Genomic DNA, 25,936 nt, shown 5'->3' with positions numbered 1-25,936 from the left:
ATGCAAGATTTATATTTTACTCAAGCTAATACGAATGTCATTCGGTTTAACACCGTAACATGCTAATCTAAGTGGTTATTTAGTTAAATTATTATATTATATTCAAAGTATAGATAAACTAATATTTAATGAAACAAATACAATAAATTATGCAATATCCCTCTGTATAAAATTCTTTCTCATGGTTGTTTGCTACCTGGAGCCCTTTTTTAAGATTTTCTAAGGCCTTTATTTGCCTTCATTCATCCCTGACGACTGTCATCAAATCAACAACCACCAATCGTGGTACGCGTACATGCCTTTATTTTTTGAATGGGCTTTCGTTGTGATCGCTTCAGCTTAACATTTCAGTTGTGAGCGAAGTTTTAACGGCAACGGATCGGATTGGCTACCTTAAGTGGGATTAGCATAGAAAGAAACAAACAAAAAAAGATTTAAAAATCCTAATCGTATACGAATAAATTTAGTGTGTGTTTTTTTAAATTTCAATAAATTTTAAAATAAAATGTAAGATATGATTATATAAATTCTAATGCAAATTAAAATAATTTGAATATATTTCAAATAAATGTGAAATACATCACTACCCTGGACATTACTAACCGGTGTTATCAGTCCCTCCATCCGGTTTCTATAACGTCATTAACATTGACGCTTCTTCGGCGTGTATCTCAATATTGTACCTCAATTTTCATATTTCTCTTAGTTTGGTGATAGTGAAATAACCCAGACCAGTGTAGGTTCATTTCAATGCTGGAAAGATCATCAGAAGAGAAGGCATATCAAACTTGAATGACCAGTTTTGTTTTTGGAAATTATCGCCATTTGATTTAGACACATTTACTTTGGTAAACTTGCCTTTCATAAAAAAAGAAGAAAAATAGAAAACAAAAATTAAATGTAATGCCATGAGTTTTCAATTTATGTGTCACGAAGTGTTTTACCTTAATTGCTGAGTTTTTTTTTGGAGGTCACTGATTTTGGTTTAGTTTATGTTTTTTTATCGATAATTTTCAATATCTTTGATTGAAATTTAAATTCAAACCATTTTGTTTGGTGCTGTTTTATTGTCATTTATTGCTCAAAATTATATGATGAAAACAATGTGTGTTGGAAAATATTAATGCCTAGCCCTCCTAAAACAAATCCACTTGATAAGAAGAATTGTAAAGAAAAAATTGAACTTTTTATATGGGTCACTAGATAACAACAACACTTTGGTAGAGGATCACAATCCAGGGCCTGTCAAGTGAATCACTCATGGATACGACGACATTGCTAATCTGTGAGGAATTTTGTTATGTTTTTTTCTAACCAAATGTCGCAGTTTTTCGCTTCTGTGCTATGAGATTGTTTTGTTTAATCATTGATTTTTTTTGCAAAATATTTAAATTACTGAGCCTTGGAACAACAAGTAAGTCTTAAAAATTTTCTGTTAAGATCAACCAGTCAGTAAAACAAGTTTGCAAACATATTGTACCAAAAACAAAGGTTATTATAATAATAAATAAAAATATTTACAGAGTGCAATAGTTTCTTGCCTTTGATCTTAATGGAAAATAGTAAAGTGATTGAATTGTGTTTATATCAGTGGTATGGTTAATCAGAGGTATGAAAATAAGTAATCGAACTTTATTTTAAATGAAATAAAATAATTTAATAAATACCTTAAGTAAACATATTCCTAATCCACCCATTACTTTTTTATTAATTTCCCAAAACATTTTCCTTAAGTTTTCTTTTCGTCCAAGGTCGTAGGTATAAACAACATTTTGTTTATGATTTTTTTTTTGTCTACAAAATTTAGTCTGACTATTCTCTTGAAGAGCATTCCTTCACTGTGTGAGAATCCAAAATAACGTATTTTCAAATTGGCTAAAAATATAAATTTATATAAAATCAAAATTAATCTCTCAAAAACAATAACAACAAGCAGGTGAAATATCTAAAAAAATTGTCCACGAATTTTGTTTGCACATTTACTTGGACTTTATTTAATATCTGAACATATCGGTGGTGAATAGGGACAAGAGAGACAGCATTTTGTTTATTTTGTTGAATAAAATAAAATAAAATAAAATAAAATAAAAAATAACAGATCCAAATTTTCGATACCATATCACATCCGTCAAATGTGTTGGGGGCTATATATAAAGGTTTGTTCCAAATACATACATTTAAATATCACTCGATCTGGACAGAATTTGATAGACTTCTACAAAATCTACAGACTCAAAATTTAAGTCGGCTAATGCACTAGGGTGGAACACAATGTTAGTAAAAAATATGGGAAACATTTAAATCTGAAGCAATTTTAAGGAAACTTCTCAAAAGTTTATTTATGATTTATCGCTCGATATACATGTATTAGAAGTTTAGGAAAATTAGAGTCATTTTTACAACTTTTCGACTAAACAGTGGCAATTTTACAAGGAAAATGGTGGTATTTTGACCATTTTTGTCGAAATCAGAAAAACATATATATGGGAGCTATATCTAAATCTGAACCGATTTCAACCAAATTTGTCACGCATAGCTACAATACTAATTCTACTCTCTGTGCAAAATTTTAACTAAATCGGAGCAAAAAATTTGCCTCTGTGGTCATATGAGTGTAAATCGGGCGAAAGCTATATATGGGAGATATATCTAAATTTGAACCGATTTCAACCAAATTTGGCACGCATAGCTACAATGCTAATTCTACTCCCAGTGCAAAATTTCAACTAAATCGGAGCTAAAGATTGGCCTCTGTGGTCATATGAGTGTAAATCGGGCGAACGATATATATGGGAGCTATATCTAAATCTGAACCGATTTCAATAAAATTTTGCACACTTGACTACACTGCTAATTCTACTCCTTGTGCAAAATTTCAACCTAATTGCGGTAAAACTCTGGCTTCAGGGACCGTATTAGTGCATATCGGGCGAAAGATATATACGGGAGCTATATCTAAATCTGATCCGATTTCAATGAAATTTTGCACACTTGACTATAGTACTAATTGTTCTTCTTGTGCAAAATTTTAAGCCAATTAGGGTAAAACTCTGGCTTCTGGGGCCATATAAATCCATATCGGGCGAAATATATATATGGGAGCTATATCTAAATCTGAACCGATTTCTTCCAAAATCAATAGGGATCTATTCTGAGCCAAAACACATACTTGTGCCAAATACTTTGATTACAAAATGTGTTCACGGACAGACGGACAGACGGACAGACGGACAGACGGACATGGCTATATCGACTCAGGAGCCCACCCTGACCATTTTTGCCAAAGACACCATGTGTCTATCTCGTCTCCTTCTGGGTGTTGCAAACATATGCACTAACTTATAATACCCTGTTCCACAGTGTGGAGCAGGGTATAAATATGGGAAACATTTAAATCTGAAGCAATTTTAAAGAAACTTCGCAAAAGTTTATTTATAATTTATCGCTCGATATATATGTATTAGAAGTTTAGGAAAATTAGAGTCATTTTTACAACTTTTCGACTAAGCAGTGGCGATTTTACAAGGAAAACGTTGGTACTTTGACCATCTTTGTCGAAATCAGAAAAACATATATATGGGAGCTATATCTAAATCTGAACCGATTTCAACCAAATTTGTCACGCATAGCTACAATACTAATTCTACTCTCTGTGCAAAATTTTAACTAAATCGGAGCAAAAAATTGGCCTCTGTGGTCATATGAGTGTAAATCGGGCGAAAGCTATATATGGGAGCTATATCTAAATCTGAACCGATTTCAACCAAATTTGGCACGCATAGCTACAATGCTAATTCTACTCCCTGTGCAAAATTTCAACTAAATCGGAGCAAAAAAATGGACTCTGTGGTCATATGAGTGTAAATCGGGCGAAAGCTATATATGGGAGCTATATCTAAATCTGAACCGATTTCAACCAAATTTGTCACGCATAGCTACAATACTAATTCTACTCTCTGTGCAAAATTTTAACTAAATCGGAGCAAAAAATTGGCCTCTGTGGTCATATGAGTGTAAATCGGGCGAAAGCTATATATGGGAGCTATATCTAAATCTGAACCGATTTCAACCAAATTTGGCACGCATAGCTACAATGCTAATTCTACTCCCAGTGCAAAATTTCAACTAAATCGGAGCTAAAGAATGGCCTCTGTGGTCATATGAGTGTAAATCGGGCGAACGATATATATGGGAGCTATATCTAAATCTGAACCGATTTCAATAAAATCAACAAAATGTGTTCACGGACAGACGGACATGGCTATATCGACTCAGGAGCCCACCCTGACCATTTTTGCCAAAGACACCATGTGTCTATCTCGTCTCCTTCTGGGTGTTGCAAACATATGCACTAACGTATAATACCCTGTTCCACAGTGTGGAGCCAAATTTTAACGGTTCAGATTTAGATATAGCTCCCTTTCGCCCGATATGGACTAATACGGTCCCAGAAGCCAGAGTTTTACCCCAATTTGGTTGAAATTTTGCACAGGGAGTAGAATTATCATTGTTGAAATCGGTTCAGATTTAGATATATCTCCCATATATAGATTTCGCCCGATTTACACTCATATGACCACAGAGGTAATTTTTTTGCTCCGATTTAGTTGAAATTTAGCACAGGGAGTAGAATTAGCATTGTAGCTATGCGTTCCAAATTTGGTTGAAATTGGTTCAGATTTAGATATAGCTCCCATATATATGTTTTTCTGATTTCGACAAAGATGGTCAAAGTACCAACATTTTCCTTGTAAAATCGCCACTGCTTAGTCGAAAAGTTGTAAAAATGACTCTAATTTTCCTAAACTTCTAATACATATATATCGAGCGATAAATCATAAATAAACTTTTTCGAAGTTTCCTTAAAATTGCTTCAGATTTAAACGTTTCCCATATTTTTTACTAACATTGTGTTCCACCCTAGTGCATTAGCCGACTTAAATTTTGAGTCTATAGATTTTGTAGAAGTCTATCAAATTCTTCCAGATCGAGTGATATTTAAATGTATGTATTTGGGACAAACCTTTATATATAGTCCCCAACACATTTGACGGATGTGATATGGTGTCGAAAATTCAGATCTACAAAGTGGTGCAGGGTATAATATAGTCGGCCCCGCCCGACTTTAGACCTTCCTTTCTTGTTTTTTTTTTTTTTTTTTTTTTTTTTCGATAAAACACCAAATAATGTAAAAGCATATAAAATTCTGTACATCCACACATTTTTTAATGAAAATTGACTGATTTTTACGGTAATTCCTGTTTTCCAAAAAGAGATTGAGTTACTTGATGACAATGAATTTAATGACCACGCTTCTCTATTGGGAATTCTGCTCTTATAGCCGATTTTGAAATTAGGACAGATTTTCTGCTGGAAAGCCTAATGATTTCAATATCCGGTCAACCGAATAAAATATATTATAAACTTTACCTCGGCCAGGCCCAGGGCCAGCCCCTTTCTTGTCTTATTTTCTTCTTGCTTTCAACACAGAGAATAGTTGTTAATTTCGTGCTGTGAATTAAATCAATTTGTAATTGAGTAAATAAAAAAATGAATAAAACGTGGTAGCCGTTGTTAAGCGACAAGTTAACCAGAAAAGGCAACTAGTTATTAGTGGAATCATGTGTGAAAGTGTTGGACGGATTCAAAAATATTCTCGTCTACCTATGAATGAATATGCAAATTAAATTATGTATTACCAATGCTAATAAGAGAGTCTGTCGCTTGTACCTACAACGCCATCAACGTCATGCTCCGCATGGAAAAGGCCCCCAATGTAATCGTTTCTGAGTCATAGTGTCAAGTGTAGTAGATAATAGCACCAGTTTGTGACAATACCAGCGAACATATTATGACGTTCTTTATTCGAATCGTGCTGCAACACCACAATGGAAATCTGACACTTTCTCCAAAAAATCTCTGGCTAAATATAGATTTGATCTAGGTTAATTACATGAGTATCATTGTACCATTTCTTGTCTTTTGGATCACTGAAAAAGACAGTGTGTTGAATGACAATAATTAAAATTATTCATCTTACATTACTAGTAGTTGTTATAAATTATACGCTTCGTTTGTTTTGTTTAACCCCTATCCTGTACTAGTGGGTCAAAATTGCCCAAACCAATTTTATATGAGTATATTTTTTGTATGATCATTATTTCGACTTGACACTTCTTAACTTTTATTTTTTTATAAGAATTTTATTCCAAAGAACTAGTTGTGTTTTAAGCTTTGTTTGGCTGAGTCCTATAAAAAAGTTCCGTATTATGTATTAGTGGGTCAAAATTATAAATTTATATTGGGCAAATTTGACCCACTAATACAATATGCGGTATTTTTTTAAGTACAGGACGGTCCATGTACATAAGCTGAGGTGTTTTTGATTCAACCGGTGGCACTTGCAGAGTTAATTACCCTTATAATGGGATGCACTAAAAAATGTAAGATTATAAAAACAAATATTTCCGATGAGCAATTCTAGAGATGATGTCAGCATAAATGTCAATAAAACCCCAGATTCTTATTAATCGACTGTCAATTACTTTGAATTACTTGGAAAAAGGGATTCACCCCTTGACTTTCATCTAGGCGCAGTCTATGTAATAATTGTTTACAGATAAGAAATTGAATATTTTGACGTAGCACAAAAATACTTTGGGGTATTAGAAGGGTGTTATTATTATAAAGCTAAAGATTACGAATTTTTATCGATAAACAAAATTATGAAGAGTTTACGAAGCGTATATAGGGGTTTCCAATAAGTGGTGTAATTATCGATACCGAGCAAGAAAATTTGGAAGTACTTCTAAAGGCACAACTTTAAAACCACTTCCAAAAATGTCTCCCCAAAGATGTTCTTTATTTTATTTTGTTTCAAATGGGAAAAGAACAGCGCAGAATTTAATAAAATTGTACAAATTATTTCGATTTTGTCGAAAAAATGCTAAATCCATTCTAGAAAAATGGCGAATTTTTGAAAATATTTGAGGTCAAACGTTTCAGATAAACGTTAGAATGAATTAAAAATATTAAAAAAACAAGTAAGCAAAGTCTAAAGTCGGGCGGGGCCGACTATATTATACCCTTCACCTCTAAATATGTAGGCCAAAATTTGTGTTACCATCTCAACTACTTCACATTTGCTGGAAGCTATGTAAAGGAGATAATTCTTGTACTTCTACAAAATCTCTAGAATTAAAATTTAAATCGGCTAACGCTATCCAGTTAATTGGAGGAAACTTCCATTGAAAATGGGTCTAAAATGTGTAACAGTCTACCATATTTCCCCAACTCTGGTATACGTATATATGGGAGCTATATATTATCTGAACCGATTTTGACTAACTATAGAATAATAATTCTGCTATCAATGAGGAATTTCACGTAAATGGGGGTATAACTTTGGCCCCCCTGGTCATATGAGTGCAAATCGGACGGAAGATATATATGGGAGCCATATCTAAATCTGAACCGATTTCAACCAAATTTGGCACAATTACCGATACTTCTAAACGTACTCCTTGTGCGAAATTTGAAGCAAATCACGGCAAAACCCTGGATTTTGAGGCCATATAAATGCAAATCGGACGAAAGATATATATGGGAGCTATATCTAAATCTGAATCGATTTTGACCATATTTGGCACATACAATAGTATCGTTAAAAGTACCACTTGTGCAAAATTTGAAGTAAGTCAGGGCAAAACTCTGGCTTTTGAGACCATATAAGTCCAAATCGGGCGAAAGATATATATGTGTGCTATATCTAAATCTGAACCGATTTCAATCAAATTTACCAAGCATTGGTAGAATGTCAATTCTACCCTCTGTGCAAAATTTCACGAAGATCGGTAGTAATCTTTGGCCTCTGTGGTCATATGAGTCTAAATCGGACGAAACCTATATATGGGTGCTATATCTAAATCTGAACCGATTTGGCTGATATTTTGCAAGATTTTTGAGATTCATAAAATATTTGGATGTACGGTATTTCAAGAAAATCGGTTGATAAACACGCTAACTATGACCAAATCGGGAATAAATATATATGGCAGCTATATCTAAATCTGAACCGATTTTTTCCAAAACCAATAGCGACTGTCTCTGTCCAAAGAAACGGCCCTATGCCAAATTTGAGGACGATCGGACTTAAATTGCGAGCTGTACTTTGTGCACAAAATTACATATACAGACAGACGGACAGACAGACGGACATCGCTCAATCGACTCAGAATTTAATTCTAAGCCGATCGGTATACTAAAAGATGGGTCTATGACCACTATTTCTTGGCGTTACATACAAATGCACAAACTTATTATACTCTGTACCACAGTAGTGGTGAAGGGTATAAAAATATAAAAATTATTTATTTGGCAAAATATTACAAAATTTTTTAATTCACATCCAAAACACTGAACTCGAATCGCACCTTAAGAAGTGATGCTGTCGGAATGGTGGACATCCGTCCTATGACCATGCTAAATTCACCGCTTCTGCGTCAATTTTGCACCACTTCCGGATACAAAAATAACATTTTCACTACTTTTTTGGGATGCTTTTTTTGCTGGTTAACCTCACGAATTTTATCTTTGAGTTCTTTAATGTCGATTAAAGATGAGTTGTTGGCGTAAACACGGTCTGGAGACATTTCCCGTAAGAGAGCAATGCTTGCGTTGTTTTGTTTCCAAATCAATAACATCCAATTCCTACCCTAACCAGCGTTGCCAATTTCGCTTTTTCCCCCAAAATGTGTTTTCTTAAGTATTTCAGTGGGAATGAAATAATTTCATGGCCTTTTTAGCGGTTTTTAACATTTTTTTTTATTTTATATGTCAAAGAATAAAAGCTTCAAAAATTACTGCTACCGAAATACGAGTACCACCTTCAAAAATTGCAAAAATAACTGCTCATCTACACTGAAAAAAATATTGTCGTGAGGTCAAAGATTTCATGTCTTTAAAATACTAATGCAAATTTTGCTTAGCATATAAAACGCATTTTTCTAATATAAAGTTTTTTCCTTGTCCAATAGTCGATAAACTTTTCAATGAAGTCGTATTGTCTTTATAATTAAGTGATTTCAGTTAAAATGGGTATCATAACATGAAAGAAAAAATGTTTGGGCTAAGGTAAACTCGACTTTAATAATTCAGAAAAATTCTTTAAATGTAATGGAATTGTCTTTAAATTTGTTGTGTTTTTGCATCTTGACTACAAAGCAAAAAATCGTTCAAATATAGAACATGTTTTCAAACACTTTATTTTGAAGAAGTTTTTTACTTGAAACATACCATAATTTCTACTGAAAGTCGAGTGTTTATTTGGAAAAGAAAGTTGTCGTTAAATCGGTTTTAAAGGACTTTGGTAGCATATGAAAAAAAAAAGCAGAAAACCGAAAAATGAAAATTTGCTTCCTAGAAGCTAGTACACAAAACCCAAATTTAAAAGAGAATTGTGTCTTAAAAGTATCCTTACTTGTATTCTCCGCTTCTTTGGCTCGGAATCAATACCAATATTTGTAAAGTAAAGACAAAATCTTTGGAACCGGGCATGCTTTTTTTCAGTGTATGGAAGTAATCTTGAATGTGGTTCATGTTCCAACAATACCCACTTATGGCGGTGCAAACATATTTGGTTGATATTACAGAAGATTACCATGTGCTAAATTTAAATTTGGCCGGTTAATAAATGAGGCCATCACGGTCAGAACTAAGGCTATTAGGGACATTTTTTTTTAAATCGGTCCATAAATATATTTTGTAGCCATATCTAAATCAAAACCGATTTGGATCATATTTTGCAGGTTTAGTTGGTATCAGAGAAGGTTACCTTGTGAAAAATTTGAGTAAGATCTGTTAATAAATAAGGCTACTAGGACCAATTTTTGAAAATCGGGCGATCATATATATATATATATATATATATATATATATATATATATATATATATATATATATATATATATATATATATATATATATATATATATATATATATATATATATATATATATATATATATATATATATATATATATATATATATATATATATATATATATATATATATATATATATATATATATATACATACATATATATATATATATATATATATATATATATATATATATATATATATATATATATATATATATATATATATATATATATATATATATATATATATATATATATATATATATATATATATATATATATATGGGAGCTATATCTAAATCTGAATCGATTTCCATGATTTTTTGCAAATATAGTTAGTACTATAGAATATTAGAGTAAGCCAAGTTTGAGTAAGATCGGTTAATAAATAAAGGTTGAGTTATATACCATGCGTGCACTGTTAGAAAAATATGTTTTTCATATGTTCCGATATAAACAAAATGTGTTTCGGGCACGATTTTAAACCACAATATATTTCAGTGCGAACATGTAATTTTCCTAAACTAACACTAAATGTTTGGGACATCTATGTTAATATGTTAGAATATATTATGTTTGGGGCATGAATGTTTCATAAAAATCATATGTGTGAATACAAACATATATAAATTTACAAATTTCAACTAAACATACATATGTTGTGATATTTTATTCAAAGCGACAGAGAGAGTATAGAGAGAAATAGAGATGGAAACCGGGAGAGTTGACGAAAGATATCAATATAACACAGCAAAAGAGTCAAAAGAGAACAATTTCTGTGAAACCGCTTGTATGTTGTTTCGGAAAACTGTTTTATGATAAGGCCAAAAATTTGATATGTTTAAGTCTAAATATTATTTAATTTGAATAAAGAGAATATACATTCTGAACCAAGAGAATAGACATTTGAAAAACAAACAGCTTATGTTTTCGCCTTGAGAGCAGCATTTTATGTATGTGTGGACATGTGTTTTGTTTATCATTTTGGCATTATTTTTTTCTTGGTTCGTTAAAAGAAATCAGGGGTCTTCATAAAAATAACGAAAGGGCACTATACTCTTTTTAGAGTTGGGACAGTAAAATGAAATAAGGAGGAAATAGTGAAAAATTACACAGTAAAATGTATAAAAACAAAGTTTAGTTCCTCTTTATTAATAAGTAGTCCACGAGGAGTCGACGGACACCATCAAATATAAAAGCGGGCATTAAGTTCGACTTTTACAGCTAAAACAATTTAAAAAGTTTATTTTCTTTAAAATGAATTATTAAAGAAAAATAAAAGGAATTTTAGAGCGATGGTGTTAAATGCTAGTAAAAAACTGTTCACTCCTAAATAAATTTATGTTTATATTATAAAATTATGTATGTATGTTTATACTGGACTCCACGTTCTTCTTTTGTTAGTTTTTGAATTCCTTCCAAATTTTAGAGTTTTGTACAAAAACAGTTTTTTATTACAAGATTGTTATTTTTGCAATAAAAAATAATATTTTATCCAACAATCATTCAATTTCGTTTATATCAAGCTCTGTTACTGACTATAAATCTTTAATAACGCACATTTCGATGTTTCATTTAAAAAAATTAATATAGTATAAATATAAATGTGTAAATTAAAAAAAAAAAAAAAAATGTTCGGTCGGAGCAGGGATTGAACCCACGACCCTTTGCATGCAAGGCAGACATGCTAACCACTGCTCCACGTGGCAAACAAATGTATGTTTCTGTTAAATAATGTTATGTTTGCATGGGCTCGTGGGCGCTGCAAACTATGCTATATAAATGTAACTTAAAACGATAATTATCTACTGGTGACTATAACAGCTACGTAGCCCAGTGGATAGTGTGTTGGCTTACAAACTGTATGGTCCTCGGTTCGATTCTCCGGGCAGGCGAAAGGTAAAATTTAAAAAATTTATAAAAGTGAATAATTTCTTCAACATTATTTGTATTACAGAGAAAGGTGCCAATAACTAAAAAATTTCGTGGAAGTGAAAATTACGAGTATGTTAGGGAATGAGCACAATCGTGTTTGGGAAAAATTCTTCCAAGCATATAATATTTTTGGCTCAAAATGCTTCCAAACATATAATATGTTCACATAAAACAAACATATTAATGTTTCGGCAGTATGCAATAATATATGTGCTTCCTGCAAAATATGTTTGGAACATATGTTAAAGAAGCGATTTTTTTTGAGGGTGTGGTGCAATGGTTAGCATGCCCGCCTTGCATACACAAGGTCGTGGGTTCGATTCCTGCTACGACCGAACACCAAAAAGTTTTTCAGCGGTGGATTATCCCACCTCAGTAATGCTGGTGACATTTCTGAGGGTTTCAAAGCTTCTCTAAGTGGTTTCACTAGAATGTGGAACGCCGTTCGGACTCGGCTATAAAAAGGAGGTCCCTTGTCATTGAGTTTAACATGGAATCGGGCAGCACTCAGTGATAAGAGAGAAGTTCACCACTGTGGTATCACAATGGACTGAATAGTCTAAGTGAGCCTGATACATCGGGCTGCCACATAACCTAACCTAACCTAACCTATATACCATGCGTTAATTCGTCCGTAGACTGAAGAGTTGAATTTTCTCTTGGAAAGAAACAGTTTTGTTAGAGTGCTTCCTTCCATCAACACACGGATTAACGAATGATATGTATCCCAACCTTAAGAGTTTTAGGGACACAATTGTGTAAATAGGGCGATACATATATATGGCAGGTATACACCGAAAAAAAGTGAACTGTTTTATAGGAAGAATGAACTACCTCGCATGAAAATTGAACTAAATTTTGCTCCACATTTTGAGATTTCCACAGACCGTTGTTAAAACCAGCAAATTTTAATGCCCTGTTGTACTTTTTAACTGCAGTTCACGAAATTTCATCCTCGCATATAAGAAACAACTAACTAAAAGTAAAGAAGAAAATCATTGGCGCCAAATCATCACCATTTTAACCATACGGTAGTTCATTCATTGATTTATGTTCATTGATTTATGTGTAAGGTCATTGAACTTCACTTACGTTTTGTTCATAAAATTTTTGTGACATACTTAAAAAAAGTAAGATTTCATTAAGCTGTGGAAAATTTCGATAAAAATAATAAAATTTAACTGCTAGCAAATAAATTTTTTCCAATAAAAATAATTTAGATTTTTTTAATTTAGAGTTAGTTTAACTACGAAAATTTTTTTCTGTGTATCTAAATCTGAAGCGATTTCGATGAAAGTTTTGTGGCAAATTAAATTATTTGGTGCAAAATTTGACGACCATCGGTCGGTAAAGTAGCGCACTGTGGCCCTATTTGTCGAAATCGGGCGATTCATATATATGGGAGCTATATCTATATTTGATTCAATTTCTTCCAAATTCAATAGCGTTCGTACTTGTGTCAAAGTAGCATCGTGTACCAAATTTCATCAAAATCGGTTAATTACCGAAAACCAAATACATGGACGGACGGACACCAAGGGATAGATGGAAACAGGAGGTGATTCTGAGTCGATTGGTATATATATCGAAGCCCTGGCCACTATATGACAATAAACCATTTGGTTCTTAAATAAAAAACAAAGTGTTGTTACACTCCAGAAAAGGGGACCAATTTAACTTTATTTTGTGAAAAAAGGTTCATCTTGAACTTCATATTGTGCTAAAGACATTTTTGCAATTTCCAACTACGAACATTTCTTTAACAAGCACAAAAAGTTAATTATTTCTAATAAATTTTTGTCGAAAAATATTTACTTATTTTTGGCGTTTGTCATATATTTTAGTTATAAATTTCAAAATTTTACCCACATTTTATTTCCGGGTGGATTCACTGTTGAGTGTACAAATGCAGACTCCCTGTATTAGCCAAGAAAACCCAAGCAGATGCTATATTTTTTGTAAATTGTCACATTTTAGATAATCATCTCATAAAATATTAATTGCAATTAATTTGTTTGATTATGAAACAACTCGCAAAGGCAAATCAATTGAATTTTCAGCTGTCCATACAGATAAGTATGAAGGCTATAATCGTTGGCCGATGGTTAGGCGACTGGGCGTATGCATTTGACTGTCTGTCTGACATATTCAACAAAGTCATACGATTCCATAAAGATAAGGATGTTTTTCAAGAAAAAAAAATACAATTTCTAATAAATTTCAATTAAATAAACATTATCAACGATGAACATACTCACAACAACGATGATCGCATTTATTAACAAGTTTGATAAATAAATGACAATTACCTTAATAGTTTTTGCAAAAAAAGAAAATTTATTAAAAAAGCTTCTCCTTTATTTATTAGATGCTTATTAATTGCTTTCATTTTGATTAAGATGCTATTATATATTTTTTCAAAAATTACTTCATTAGTAATGTTAGCACATGACAAATATTTACCATTTAGTAGCAGACAATGCTTATTTATTTTTTGTTTTTATTTTTTGATATGGATCTCTATAGCACGTTTCAAAATGAAATTCAAAAAACCGTTAATGTTCTTCTTATCATGCTGCTGAGTGGTTGTTAAGCCATTGTTGTTGTTGAGGTCTCTGTATTTTAACCCTAGTTTTAGTTCTCCCTCTCTTTCTCTCAATCACTTTTTGTTCTCTCATCTCTTTAATGAGATTTTGTATGTATAGGAATTTGTATTGACCGGCTATTTCTATCATACGTAACCAATCAATTGAATGAATGAATGAATTGGATAAAAGTGTGCATGCATTGCCAACGCTCTTTTTCTCTTGAGGGGGCTTAATTGAAAGGCGCACTCATTTGAATTTCGTTGATTATTCTGGTGCTCGGTATTTGTTAAGAAATGCTTGGAACACAAAGAGAAAACTTTTTTTGACATTTCATTTGTAGTTTTTGTTGCTTTTATTGTTTATTGTTATGGGTTTCCGTCCATTTTATTAATGCATTTTGAATTGATTGACCATTAATTGCTTGTTTGATTGCTACAACACATCCGACAAATGGTAAAGGCATTGCCCAATGATTGCTGCTAAATGAATATAAGAATGATAGCGATAGAATGATGATGATGGCTATTTGGGATAGTTTCCCCATGAAATTATGTAATGTTTTTGTATTATGGTATGGAAGTGTTACATAATTGGGCGAATATATGAACCTTACAGCCTGTTTCTGTATGTCGATCGAGCTCTATCGATCGACTGAATTTATAACCAACAAGTAAGGAAAGTATAAAGTCGGGCGGGGCCGACTATATTATACCCTGCAACACTTTTTAGATCCGCATTTCGATACCATATGACTCAATCTGGACAAGATTGAATAGACTTCTAACATTGTGTTCCCTGGGGTGGAACACAGTGTCTATCTCGTCTTCTTCTGGGTGTTGGAAACATATGCACTAACTTATAATACCCTGTTCCACAGTGTGGCGCAGGGTATAAAAATTTGGGAAACTTTCAAAGCTGAACCAATTTTGAGGCAACTTCGCAAAAGTGTATTTATGATTTATCGGTCGATAGATATGTATTAGAAATAAAGGAAAATCGGAAAATGTGGGTATTTTGGTCATTTTGTCCAAATCGGAAAAACATATATATGGAAGCTATATCTAAGTCTGATCCGATTTCGACCAAATTTAGCAAGCATAGTTAGAGTGTTAATTCTACTCCTTGTGCAAAATTTCATATAAATCGGATTACAACTGTGACCTCTGTGATCATATGCCGAAAAATCGGACGAAAGATATATATGGGAGCTATATCTAAGTCTGAACCGATTTCGACCAAATCTAGCAAGCATAGTTAGAGTGTTAATTCTACTCCTTGTGCAAAATTTCACGTAAATCGGATTACAACTTTGACCTCTGTGGTCATATGACGGAAAATCGGACGAAAGATATATATGGGAGCTATATCTAAATCTGAACCGATTTCAACCAAAGTTGGTATGCATATCCATAAACTTAATTCTACTCTCTGAGAAAAGTTGCAAATAAATTGAAGTAAAATTCTACTCCCTGAGAAAAGTTTCAAGTACATCGGAGTAAAACTTTGGCCTCTGTGGTTATATGAATGTAAATCGTGCGAAAGATATATATGGGAGCTATATCTAAATCTGAACCGATTTCAATAAAATTTGGCAAGTCTAGGAGGATATATTATTATCAAGCTAATTAGGGTAAAACTTTGGCATCTGGGGTCATATAAGTCCATATCGGACGAATGATATATATGGGTTCTAGTCAGACCCAAATAGGGTTCTATTTTGACCCAAACCGGAAGTCGAAAGTTGTGCGAAGTTTGAAGTCGATTGGACTAAAATATCGACCTAGACTTTGATTACAAAAATGCGTTCACAGACAGACGGACGGACAGACGAACATGGCTATATTGACTCGGGGATCCACCCTAAGCAAAGACACCATATGTCTATCTCGTCTCCTTCTGGGTGTTTCAAAAATATGCACTAACTTATAATACCCTGTTCGACAGTGTGACGCAGGGTATAAATATCACGAAAATTTTTCCAATTAAAATTTTTTTTTAGGGTTAAAAACTATCAATTGATTCAACACAGTTTTTAATTGAAATAAAAATCAATCAAAATATTAGTTGTCAATTAATTTTTTAAATGACTTCGGTGATTGATACTATAATTTCTGTCATTGAATACATTTCAATTAAAAATTAATTGGATCAATTAATTTCGAGCTTGAAGACAAAAAATACTTTTTGGTGTGAACGACAAATTTTCTCTTTGAAAAATTAATATTTAAAAATTTCTTTTAAATCATTTATGTTTTACCAAATTCCTTTTTAGTATACCGCTTGGTTGGGGATTATTTCACAACAGTGGTATCAGCAGCCATCATTTATTATTCGTACGAAGAATCGAGATAGAAGATTAATTTTTATTTTTCTTTATAAATCATCATAAACTTATTATGGCTATAAGAAATTATCGCAAAATTTTGATATAATCGTTACGATGGGCTTCCTTGCCAATTTCAAAATGCATCGGAGGTTTAATAATTGTTTTATTAAACTTACTCACCAAAAATTTCCATAGAATTATCTTTATTTGCCATCATTGTGAGGACAAAATAATTTTAGATAAAAAAAATCTTTTCTTTTGAAATTTAAATAATGATAAAATTCCATAAACATTTACAAGGTGCTGCAAAACCAAATCAATGTTATTGACTAATTTGCAAAAGAGCGTGAATCCATAAATTAAACAAAAGTAAAAAAAAAATATATATATATCGAAGTGGGAAAGATATGAAATTCGGTGGTTTACCCAATTTCATCAAAATTAATATCAATAAAAAATATCACAAAACATTCAATGAAAAATCATTATCAAATTTCCGATCCAAATAAATTTTTAATCAAGACAAAATTTTAAGATAGCGATTAAGTTTTTCATAGGAAAAATATTTTTTTTTCATTTTCTTTCCTCCGAAAGAAAATTTTAGACCAAAGAAGTTTTCTTTTATTGGAAAAGTTGTATCTTTAAAGACAAATAAATCTTTGTTTATGGTAACAGTTGTCACGTTTGTTCCTAACGAATTTTGCTTAGACTGAAGGTGATAACTTTCTGTTCATTTTTAAAAAAGAAAAATTGTTTCCCCGAAATGAAATTGTTGATCAACAAAGTTTTCTTTTTAAATTTTCTCTATAAACGCAAATAAATTTATATTTATGATACCCGTTGCAACGTTTGTCCCCAACATACTAAACTTGGTCTTACAAAAACAACTTTAACATCAAAAGCAAAAATTGTTGGAAATTTTAATTCCAACTGAAATTGACTGACATTTTATTTCCCAGAAAAGAAATTCATTCTGGTCACGAAAAACATAGGATTATTCCATTAAAGGGCTAATTGATAGTCCTAAATAACAACTTTGTTGTGCATAATAAAATTTTGTTTTTAATACTCGAATCATTCTCGAATCTTTTATTTTTTTACAGATTTGTAATTGCTAATATACCGTAGAACAAAATGACAGAGCCCAAAGATGACACTGCCGAGGAGTTCCAGTCATTGCGTACCAATCGCACACCACAAGTGGTCAGTGGTATGGATAGGCCATATAAACCCAAACCATTGGGTGAACAAACAAGAGCCCTAAGACGTCAAGGCATCATGGTAATCTTTGGTAATTTGGGTGTTATGTCCACTGGTATGGGGTTGGGTTTACCCACCATAACTAATGGTCCCATGAAAGACCCCACAGCACCAGTATATTTATCCGATGCCCAATTTTCATGGTTTGGTAAGAATTCCTATTTTTCAATTAAAATTTCAAAATTAACAATAAATTTTGTTTTTTTTCTTCCCTTCAGCATCTCTAAATTTATTTGCTGCTCCATTGGGTGGATTACTATCTGGTGTCTTACTTGATAAATTGGGTCGTAAGAATACCATGTATACAATGAATATTTTGGGTTTGATATCTTGGATTCTAATGGCTTTTGCCAGTCAGGAGGATCAAAATTCTATGTTCATACAATTGATGGTATCTAGATTTTTTGTCGGTGAGTAAAACAATTTTTTTCTTGTCCTCAATTGGGTTTATTTCTCATAAGAGAGTGACTTTTTAAGATAAAAGGAATCTTAGTAGATTAAAATCACGCACAGTACACAAGTTTTTGAAGATATTTATTAAAGAGCCCACTGTGTAAAGGCTCATAAGAGTGGTATTCAGGGACTATTTTGGATCGCAGTTTGAATCGCATCCGAGGGAGCTTCTATTGCGGTTGCCACTCCAGAAAATTTTGCAAAATTTCTATAGAAGAAACTGTTGTCAATATTTTATTTCTATAGAAAATTTTGTCAAAATTTTATTTCTATCGAAAATTTTGTCAAAATTTTATTTCTATCGAAAATTTTGTCAAAATTTTATTTCTATAGAAAATTTTGTCAAAATTTTATTTCTATAGAAAATTTTGTCAAAATTTTATTTCTATAGGAAATTTTGTCAAAATGTTATTTCTATAGAAAATGTTGTCAAAATTCTATCTATATCGAAAATTTTGTCAAAATTTTATTTCTATAGAAAATTTTGTCATACTTTTATTTCCATAGAAAATTTTGTCGAAATTTTATTTCTATAGAAAATTTTATCAAAATTTTATCTATCGAAAATTTTGCCAAAAAATTTATTTCTATAGAAAATGTTGTCAAAATTTTATTTCTATAGAAAATTTTGTCAAAATCTTATTTTTATAAAAAATTTTGTCAAAATTTTATTTCTATAGAAAATTTTTTCAAAATTTTATTTCTATAGAAATTGTGGTTAAAATTTTATTTCTGAAGAAACTTTTGTCAAAGATTTATTTCTATAGAAAATTTTGTCAAAATTTTATTTCTATAGAAAATTTTGTCAAAGATTTATTTCTATAGAAAATTTTGCCAAAATTCTATTTCTATGGAAAATTTTGTCAAAATTTTATTTCTATAGAAAATTTTGTCAAAATTTTATTTCTATAGAAAATTTTATCAAAATTTTATTTCTATAGAAAATTTTGTCAAAATCTTTTTTTTTATAGAAAATTTTGTCAAAATTGTATTCCTATCGAAAATTTTGCCAAAATTTTATTTCTATAGCAAAATTTGTCCAAATTTTATTTCTATAGAAAATTTTGTCAAAATTTTATTTTTAAAGAACATTTTGTCAAAATTTTATTTCTATAGAAAATTTTGACAAAAGTTTATTTTTATAGAATATTTTGTCAAGTTTTATTTCTGTAGGAAATTTTGTCAAAATTTTATTTCCATAGAAAATTTTGTCAAAATTTTATTTCTATAGAATATATTGTCAAGTTTTATTTTTTGTAGGAAATTTTGTCAAAATTTCTGTGGTATTGGAAATTTTATCAACATTTCTTTGGTAAATAAAATTTAGCAAAATTTCATTTCTATAAGAATTTTTGTTAAAATTTCATTTCTGTAAGTAATTTTGTCGAAGATTCTTAGGAAGCAACTCCTTTTCTCATTCCATTCTAACTTTTTCGAGCATCGGTGAGCTCTTGCACTTTTTGGAACTTCAATAGCTATAGTCCAAGCTCATTTTTCAATTTTATTTCTATAGAAAATTTTGTCAAAATTTTATCTATAGAAAATTTTGTCAAAATTTTATTTCCATTTTGTCAAAATTTCATTATTATAAGAAATTTTGCCAAAATTTTATTTCTGTAGAATGTTTATGAAGCACCTCTTAGTTACCAATCTACCAAACAGACTATAATCTACTATATTTGATAGAATTCTACCAACTGCGGCTATCATGGCTTCTGTACCCTTTCGTGACAATATAGAAAATTTTGTTAAAATTTTATTTCTATAGAAAATTGTTACAAAATTTTATTTCTATAGAAAATTTTGTCAAAACTTTATTTCTATAGAAAATTTTGTCAAAATTTTATTTCTATAGAAAATCTTTTAAAAATTTTTTTTCTATAGAAAATTGTTACAAAATTTTATTTCTATAGAAAATTTTGTCAAAATTTTATTTCTATAGAAAATTTTGTCAAAATTTTATTTTTATAGAAAAATTTAGTCAATATTGTATTTCTATGTAGAATTTAGTCAAAATTTTATTTTTGTAGAAAAATTTTGCCAAAATTTTATTTCTGTAGAAAATTTTGTCAAAATTTTATTTCTGTAGAAAATTTTGTCAAAATTTTATTTCTGTAGAAAATTTTGTCAAAATTTTATTTTTATAGAAAATTTTGTCAACATTTTATTTCTATATAAACATTTTGTCAAAATTTTATTTCTATAGAAAATTTTGTCAAAATTCTATTTCTATAGAAAATTTTGTCAAAATTCTATTTCTATAGAAAATTTTTTCACAATTTTATTTCTATAGAAAATTTTGTCAAAATTTCATTTCTATAGAAAATTTTGTCAAAATTTTATTTCTATAGAAAATTTTGTCAAAATTTTATTTCTATAGAAAATTTTGTCAACATTTTATTTCTATAGAAAATTTTGTCAAAATTTTATTTCTATAGAAAATTTTGTCAACATTTTATTTCTATAGAAAATTTTGTCAACATTTTATTTCTATAGAAAATTTTGTCAAAATTTTATTTCTATAGAAAATTTTGTCAAAATTTTATTTCTATAGAAAATTTTGTCAAAATTGTATTTCTATAGAAAATTTTGTCAAAATTTTATTTCTATAGGAAATTTTGTCAAAATTTTATTTCTATAGAAAATGTTGACAAAATTTTATTTCTATAGAAATGTTGTCAAAATTTTATTTCTATAGAAAATTTTTTCAAAATTTTGTTTCTATAGAAAATTTTGTCAAAGTTTTATTTCTATAGAAAATTTTGTCGAAATTTTATTTCTATAGAAAATTTTGACAACATTTTATTTCTATAGAAAATTTTGTCAAAATTTTATTTCTATAGAAAATTTTGCCAAAAATTTTATCTATATAGAAAATTTTGTCAAAATTTTATTTCCATAAGAAAATTGTCAAAATTTTATTTCTATAGAAAATTTTGTCAAAGTTTTATTTGTATAGAAAATTTTGTCGAAATTTTATTTTTATAGAAAATTTTGACAACATTTTATTTCTATAGAAAATTTTATCAAAATTTTATCTATCGAAAATTTTGCCAAAATTTCATTTCTATAGAAAACGTTGCCAAAAATTTTAGTTATATAGAAAATTTTGTCAAAATCTTATTTTTATAGAAAATTTTGTCAAAATTTTATTTCTTTAGAAAATATTGTCAAAATTTTATTTCTATAGAATTTTTTTGTCAAAATTTCATTTCTGTAAGAAATTTTGTCAAAGATTCCTAGGAAGCAACTCCTTGTCTCTTTCCATTCTAACTTTTTCGAGCATCGGTGAGCTCTAGCACTTTTTGGAACTTCAATGGATATAGTCAAAGCTCATTTTTAAATATGTGTTGTATCTATTCTCGCGATACGTCCAGCTCACGAGCAAGATTTCTACCACTGCGGTGTGGATTTCGATCAAATCTGGCCTTCACTTTTTGGACCATTTCGTGTGTTGTCACCGATGCAACACTGTCAGTATCACAGTAACGAGTAATGGTACGAGAAATATTTATTCACATTTAAATTCTGGAGGGATCTAAAGATAGCAACTTGTGGTTTTCCAGCGAAATATGTAGCCACCACATTAACTTTATTTCTGAATCCCAGCAAAAAAATTTGGAAGTTCTTCCAAGGGCACAACTTTAAAAGCGCTTCCAGAAGATACACTCCCAATGATGCTCTTTATTTTAAACTCCCAGGAAGTTCTTTTAATTCAATTTTTTATAACTTGTTTTTTTCATACTTTCAATGGGTAATTTTAACTTTTTTTGTTTCAACTAGGTTAAAAACAGAGTAAGAATTCATAAAATGGTAAAAATCATTTAAATTTTGTCGAAAAACATGCTAAATCCAATCTGAAAAAATATGAATTTTTGATAATATTTGAGGTCAAACGCTTCTGACAAGCATTTAACGCTCCATTAAAAATTATAAAAAAATATAAAAATTATTTATTTGACAAGATATCACAGAATTTTTTAATTTACATCCAAAACATTGAATTCGGATAACACCTAAAGAAGTGATGCAAAGTCAGTGCAACGGCTGTTGAAATGGAGGACTTCCGTCCTATGACAAGCCCATGTTAAATTCATCGCTTCTGGGTCAATTTTGCACCACTTCCGGATCCAAAAAGGACATTTTCATTACTTTTTTGGCAACGCTTTTTTTGCTGGGATGTGATACATCACAATGCTTTTGTTGGCTGGAAGGCAGTAAAATGAACTGTCACTGAAATTAATCTGTCAGCTGTCACACGAGAATTTTAGAAATGGCTAAAGCCAAGGTCCATTTTGTAATAATATCCGAACCTGAAGTTGGTTACAATACATATCAGCCGCCCTGTATATTTAGAGTTTACAATATCGCTCTAAAAATTCACATAATTTCTCCTTCTTAATAATAATCCCTCATTCTTTTGTTACCTTTCAGGTCTTGCCAGTGGCCTTTCCAGTGCTCCTGTGGGTGTATATTCAGCCGAAATTAGTACTCCCAAGATACGTGGACGTTTAATTTTAGGAACTTCCATATCTGTGGCAGCTGGTATTACCATGATTTATATTTTGGGTTATTTCATACGAGATGACTGGCATTTGACAGCCATGATATGTTGTGCCTTTCAAATTGTGGCCTTAATTTGTGTAATTCCCATGCCAGAGTCACCCAATTGGCTTCTAACGAAAAATCGTCTACCAGAGGCTAGGCAGTCACTAAACTATTTTAGGGGATTGGATAAGAAAAGTAAGATCATATCTTTGCCAGTTTGCAATGAACTATTTTAATAGGCCTGTTTTTTCCTTGCAGATGTTATAACCCATCCTGAAGTTTTGGCTGAATTTAATGTGCTGCAAAAGAATATTCAATTGGCCGAAGGTGAAAAGAAACCTCCATTTACGAAATCCTTAAAATTACCTGAAGTCTATAAACCTCTGCTGATATTGATGGGTCTATTCACATTCCAACAAGTAACAGGAATTTTCGTTATTATCGTTTATGCTGTCCAAATTGCCATGGAAGCTGGTGTTACCATTGATCCCTTCATGTGTGCCATTATGATTGGTGTGGCTCGTGTGGTTACCACTTGCCCCATGGGTTATATTCTGGAGAAATGGGGTCGTCGTAGATCTGGCCTAATATCAGCCTTGGGAATGGGCGTCTGCATGGTCCTTTTGGCTTTGCACAAATACCTCAAGGATATACCCTATCTGCCAGTTATAGCCATTGTATCATTTATAGTGCTCAGTACCTTGGGTCTGTACACTTTGCCTTTCTTCATGATTTCCGAAGTATTCCCCCAAAAGGTTCGTGGTCCTGCTTCTGGATTGACCGTGGCCTATGGTACCTTTGTCTCATTTATATGCACTAAAACCTATCCCTCTATGAAGGCGGCCATAGGCAATGAATATTGCTTTGTTATCTATGGTATAATGTCATTTTTGGGAGCTGTATTCATTTATGCCTTCCTCCCAGAGACCCGAGGTCGTACCCTATTGGAAATTGAGGAACAATTTAGAAGTGGAAAATCCAGTAAACTCGTTGATCCTGTGGAAATGCAAGAGATTATGGTTAAATAATACAAAAACAGAACTAAACCGTAGATCGGTGACACAGGTATATATAGATCCACATCCCTAGACATTATGGGGATATATAATCATCATCATATGCACCTCTTATGATTGCGCGAACATTCAATTGTACACAAGCACTTACTAATTGCCCCTCCATAAAGAGAAATTCTTATTTATTATGCTGGCATTTGGAGGGGTTTTTATTTTTTTATATACTCGTAGCCGTATTTGAACCTACTTAATAGGACCACTGTGATAATATTGGTTTTGCTTCAGTTTCGAAAGAAGTGCAAAACCATTTTCTTTATGTTTTATTATTAGAAACTTTATCGAAATATACAATTTTATTAATTACAATAAAAAAAAACTTTGTAACGTGTATGCATGCGAAAAAATTAATAAATGAAATAAATATTTAATTTAATAAAAACAAACAACGTTTATTGATTTTTGTGAGAATGGCTGGTATGAAATACAACAAAGTAAAGCGTTATATTTTTTGTTCAAAATCAAACATTTGGGGAATAAAATCCATTATTACACTGCAAAAAAACATACCCGGTTCCAAAGATTTTGTCTTTACACTAATCATTTTGGTATCGATTCCGAGCCAAAGAAGCGGAGAATTGAAGTAAGGATACCGTGGTGCAATGGGTAGTATGCCCACCTTGCATACACAAGGTCGTGGGTTCTATTCCTGCTTCGACCGAACACCAAAAAAATTTTCAGCGTTGGATTATGCCATCTCAGTAATGCTGCACGCAAAGAAAAAAAAAACGTTTGGAAAACGTGTACCGAAAGCGTTTTTCTTTTGTTAGAGTTTTTTTAATTGCTTCGAAAATGTTAAACTTTTATCAGCAAAAAAATTCGTTTGTTACAAATTTTTTATTTTTTCAATAAAAAAAGTTATTTTTGGAACAACAACACAGTCCATTTCGTTTATATCAAACACTGTTCTTTTATGACTTTAGGTCTTTAATAAGACATATTTTACAGTTCAAAATTTAATATACTACAATGTAATGTTGAACATTTTTTTCGGAATCTTCCGAACATATCTGGAATATATGTAAAAATAAACAAAAAAAACTTTGGTCGAAGCAGGGATCGAACCCACGACCCTTGGCATGCAAGTCGGACGTATCAACCACTGCTCCACGGTGCCAAACTAAATGTTTGTTTCTGTTAAATAAACTTTGTTTATTCGGTTCGTGGGCGCCGCAAGCTATGCTATATAAATATAACTTATATGGATATTTATCTATTGATGACCATAACAGGTACATAGCTCAGTGGTTAGTGTGTTGGCTTACAAAGTGCATGGTCCGCGGTTCGATTCTCCGTCCAGGCGAAAGGTAAAAAAATTTTAAAAATTTATAAAATCGTATAATTTCTTCTACATTGTTGGTATTACAGGAAAAGGTGTTAAGAACTAAAAAACCTTGTGGATGTGAGAAAGATGTGAGGGAAAATGCAATTAGCTAGAAAACAATGTTTTTTTTTTGAGTTTGTCTTTATGAAATTGTTTTTACATCCTGGAAAAGAATAAACGTTTATCACAAAAAGTATATATTTTTCTTCCAAATACGCTTCCTTACAGCGAAAAGCAAATGAGAAACGAATTTTGTTTGTCTAAAATTTCGTTTGGGAGGAAAGAATTATTTTTTTGCGTGTGGTAACATTTCTGAGTGTTTTAAAGTTTCTCTGCAGTGTGGAACGCCGGAAGAAAACCAAATTCGCTTACTGGCCACTTTCGTCCAAGCTTAGCAACTCTTTGGCTCTTTCCAGTCTAAATTTGTTTTATGCATCGGTGACTTCTAGTACATTTTGTATTTTCAATGGCTATAGTCCAAGCTCAT

General features: G+C 31.2%; 1 protein-coding gene across 1 annotated transcript; it reads left to right on the top strand.

Moving 5' to 3' along the window:
• The first annotated feature begins 349 nt into the window (after nt 1-349).
• On the top strand, nt 350-24,514 carry LOC142241890 (facilitated trehalose transporter Tret1-2 homolog). Its single transcript, XM_075313731.1, has 5 exons — nt 350-507; nt 17,895-18,199; nt 18,270-18,461; nt 22,939-23,247; nt 23,311-24,514. Exons 2-5 carry the CDS (start codon nt 17,926-17,928, stop codon nt 24,078-24,080), a joined length of 1,545 nt encoding a protein of 514 aa, XP_075169846.1. The 5' UTR covers nt 350-507; nt 17,895-17,925; the 3' UTR covers nt 24,081-24,514.
• The last annotated feature ends 1,422 nt before the right edge of the window (nt 24,515-25,936 follow it).

The sequence above is a fragment of the Haematobia irritans genome, chromosome 5 (genome assembly GCF_050003625.1).
Source record: "Haematobia irritans isolate KBUSLIRL chromosome 5, ASM5000362v1, whole genome shotgun sequence".
In the NCBI taxonomy this organism is placed as follows: Eukaryota; Metazoa; Arthropoda; class Insecta; order Diptera; family Muscidae; genus Haematobia; species Haematobia irritans.
The sequence above is the reverse complement of the archived record's forward strand: the minus strand, read 5'-3'. Positions and strand labels throughout refer to the sequence as shown.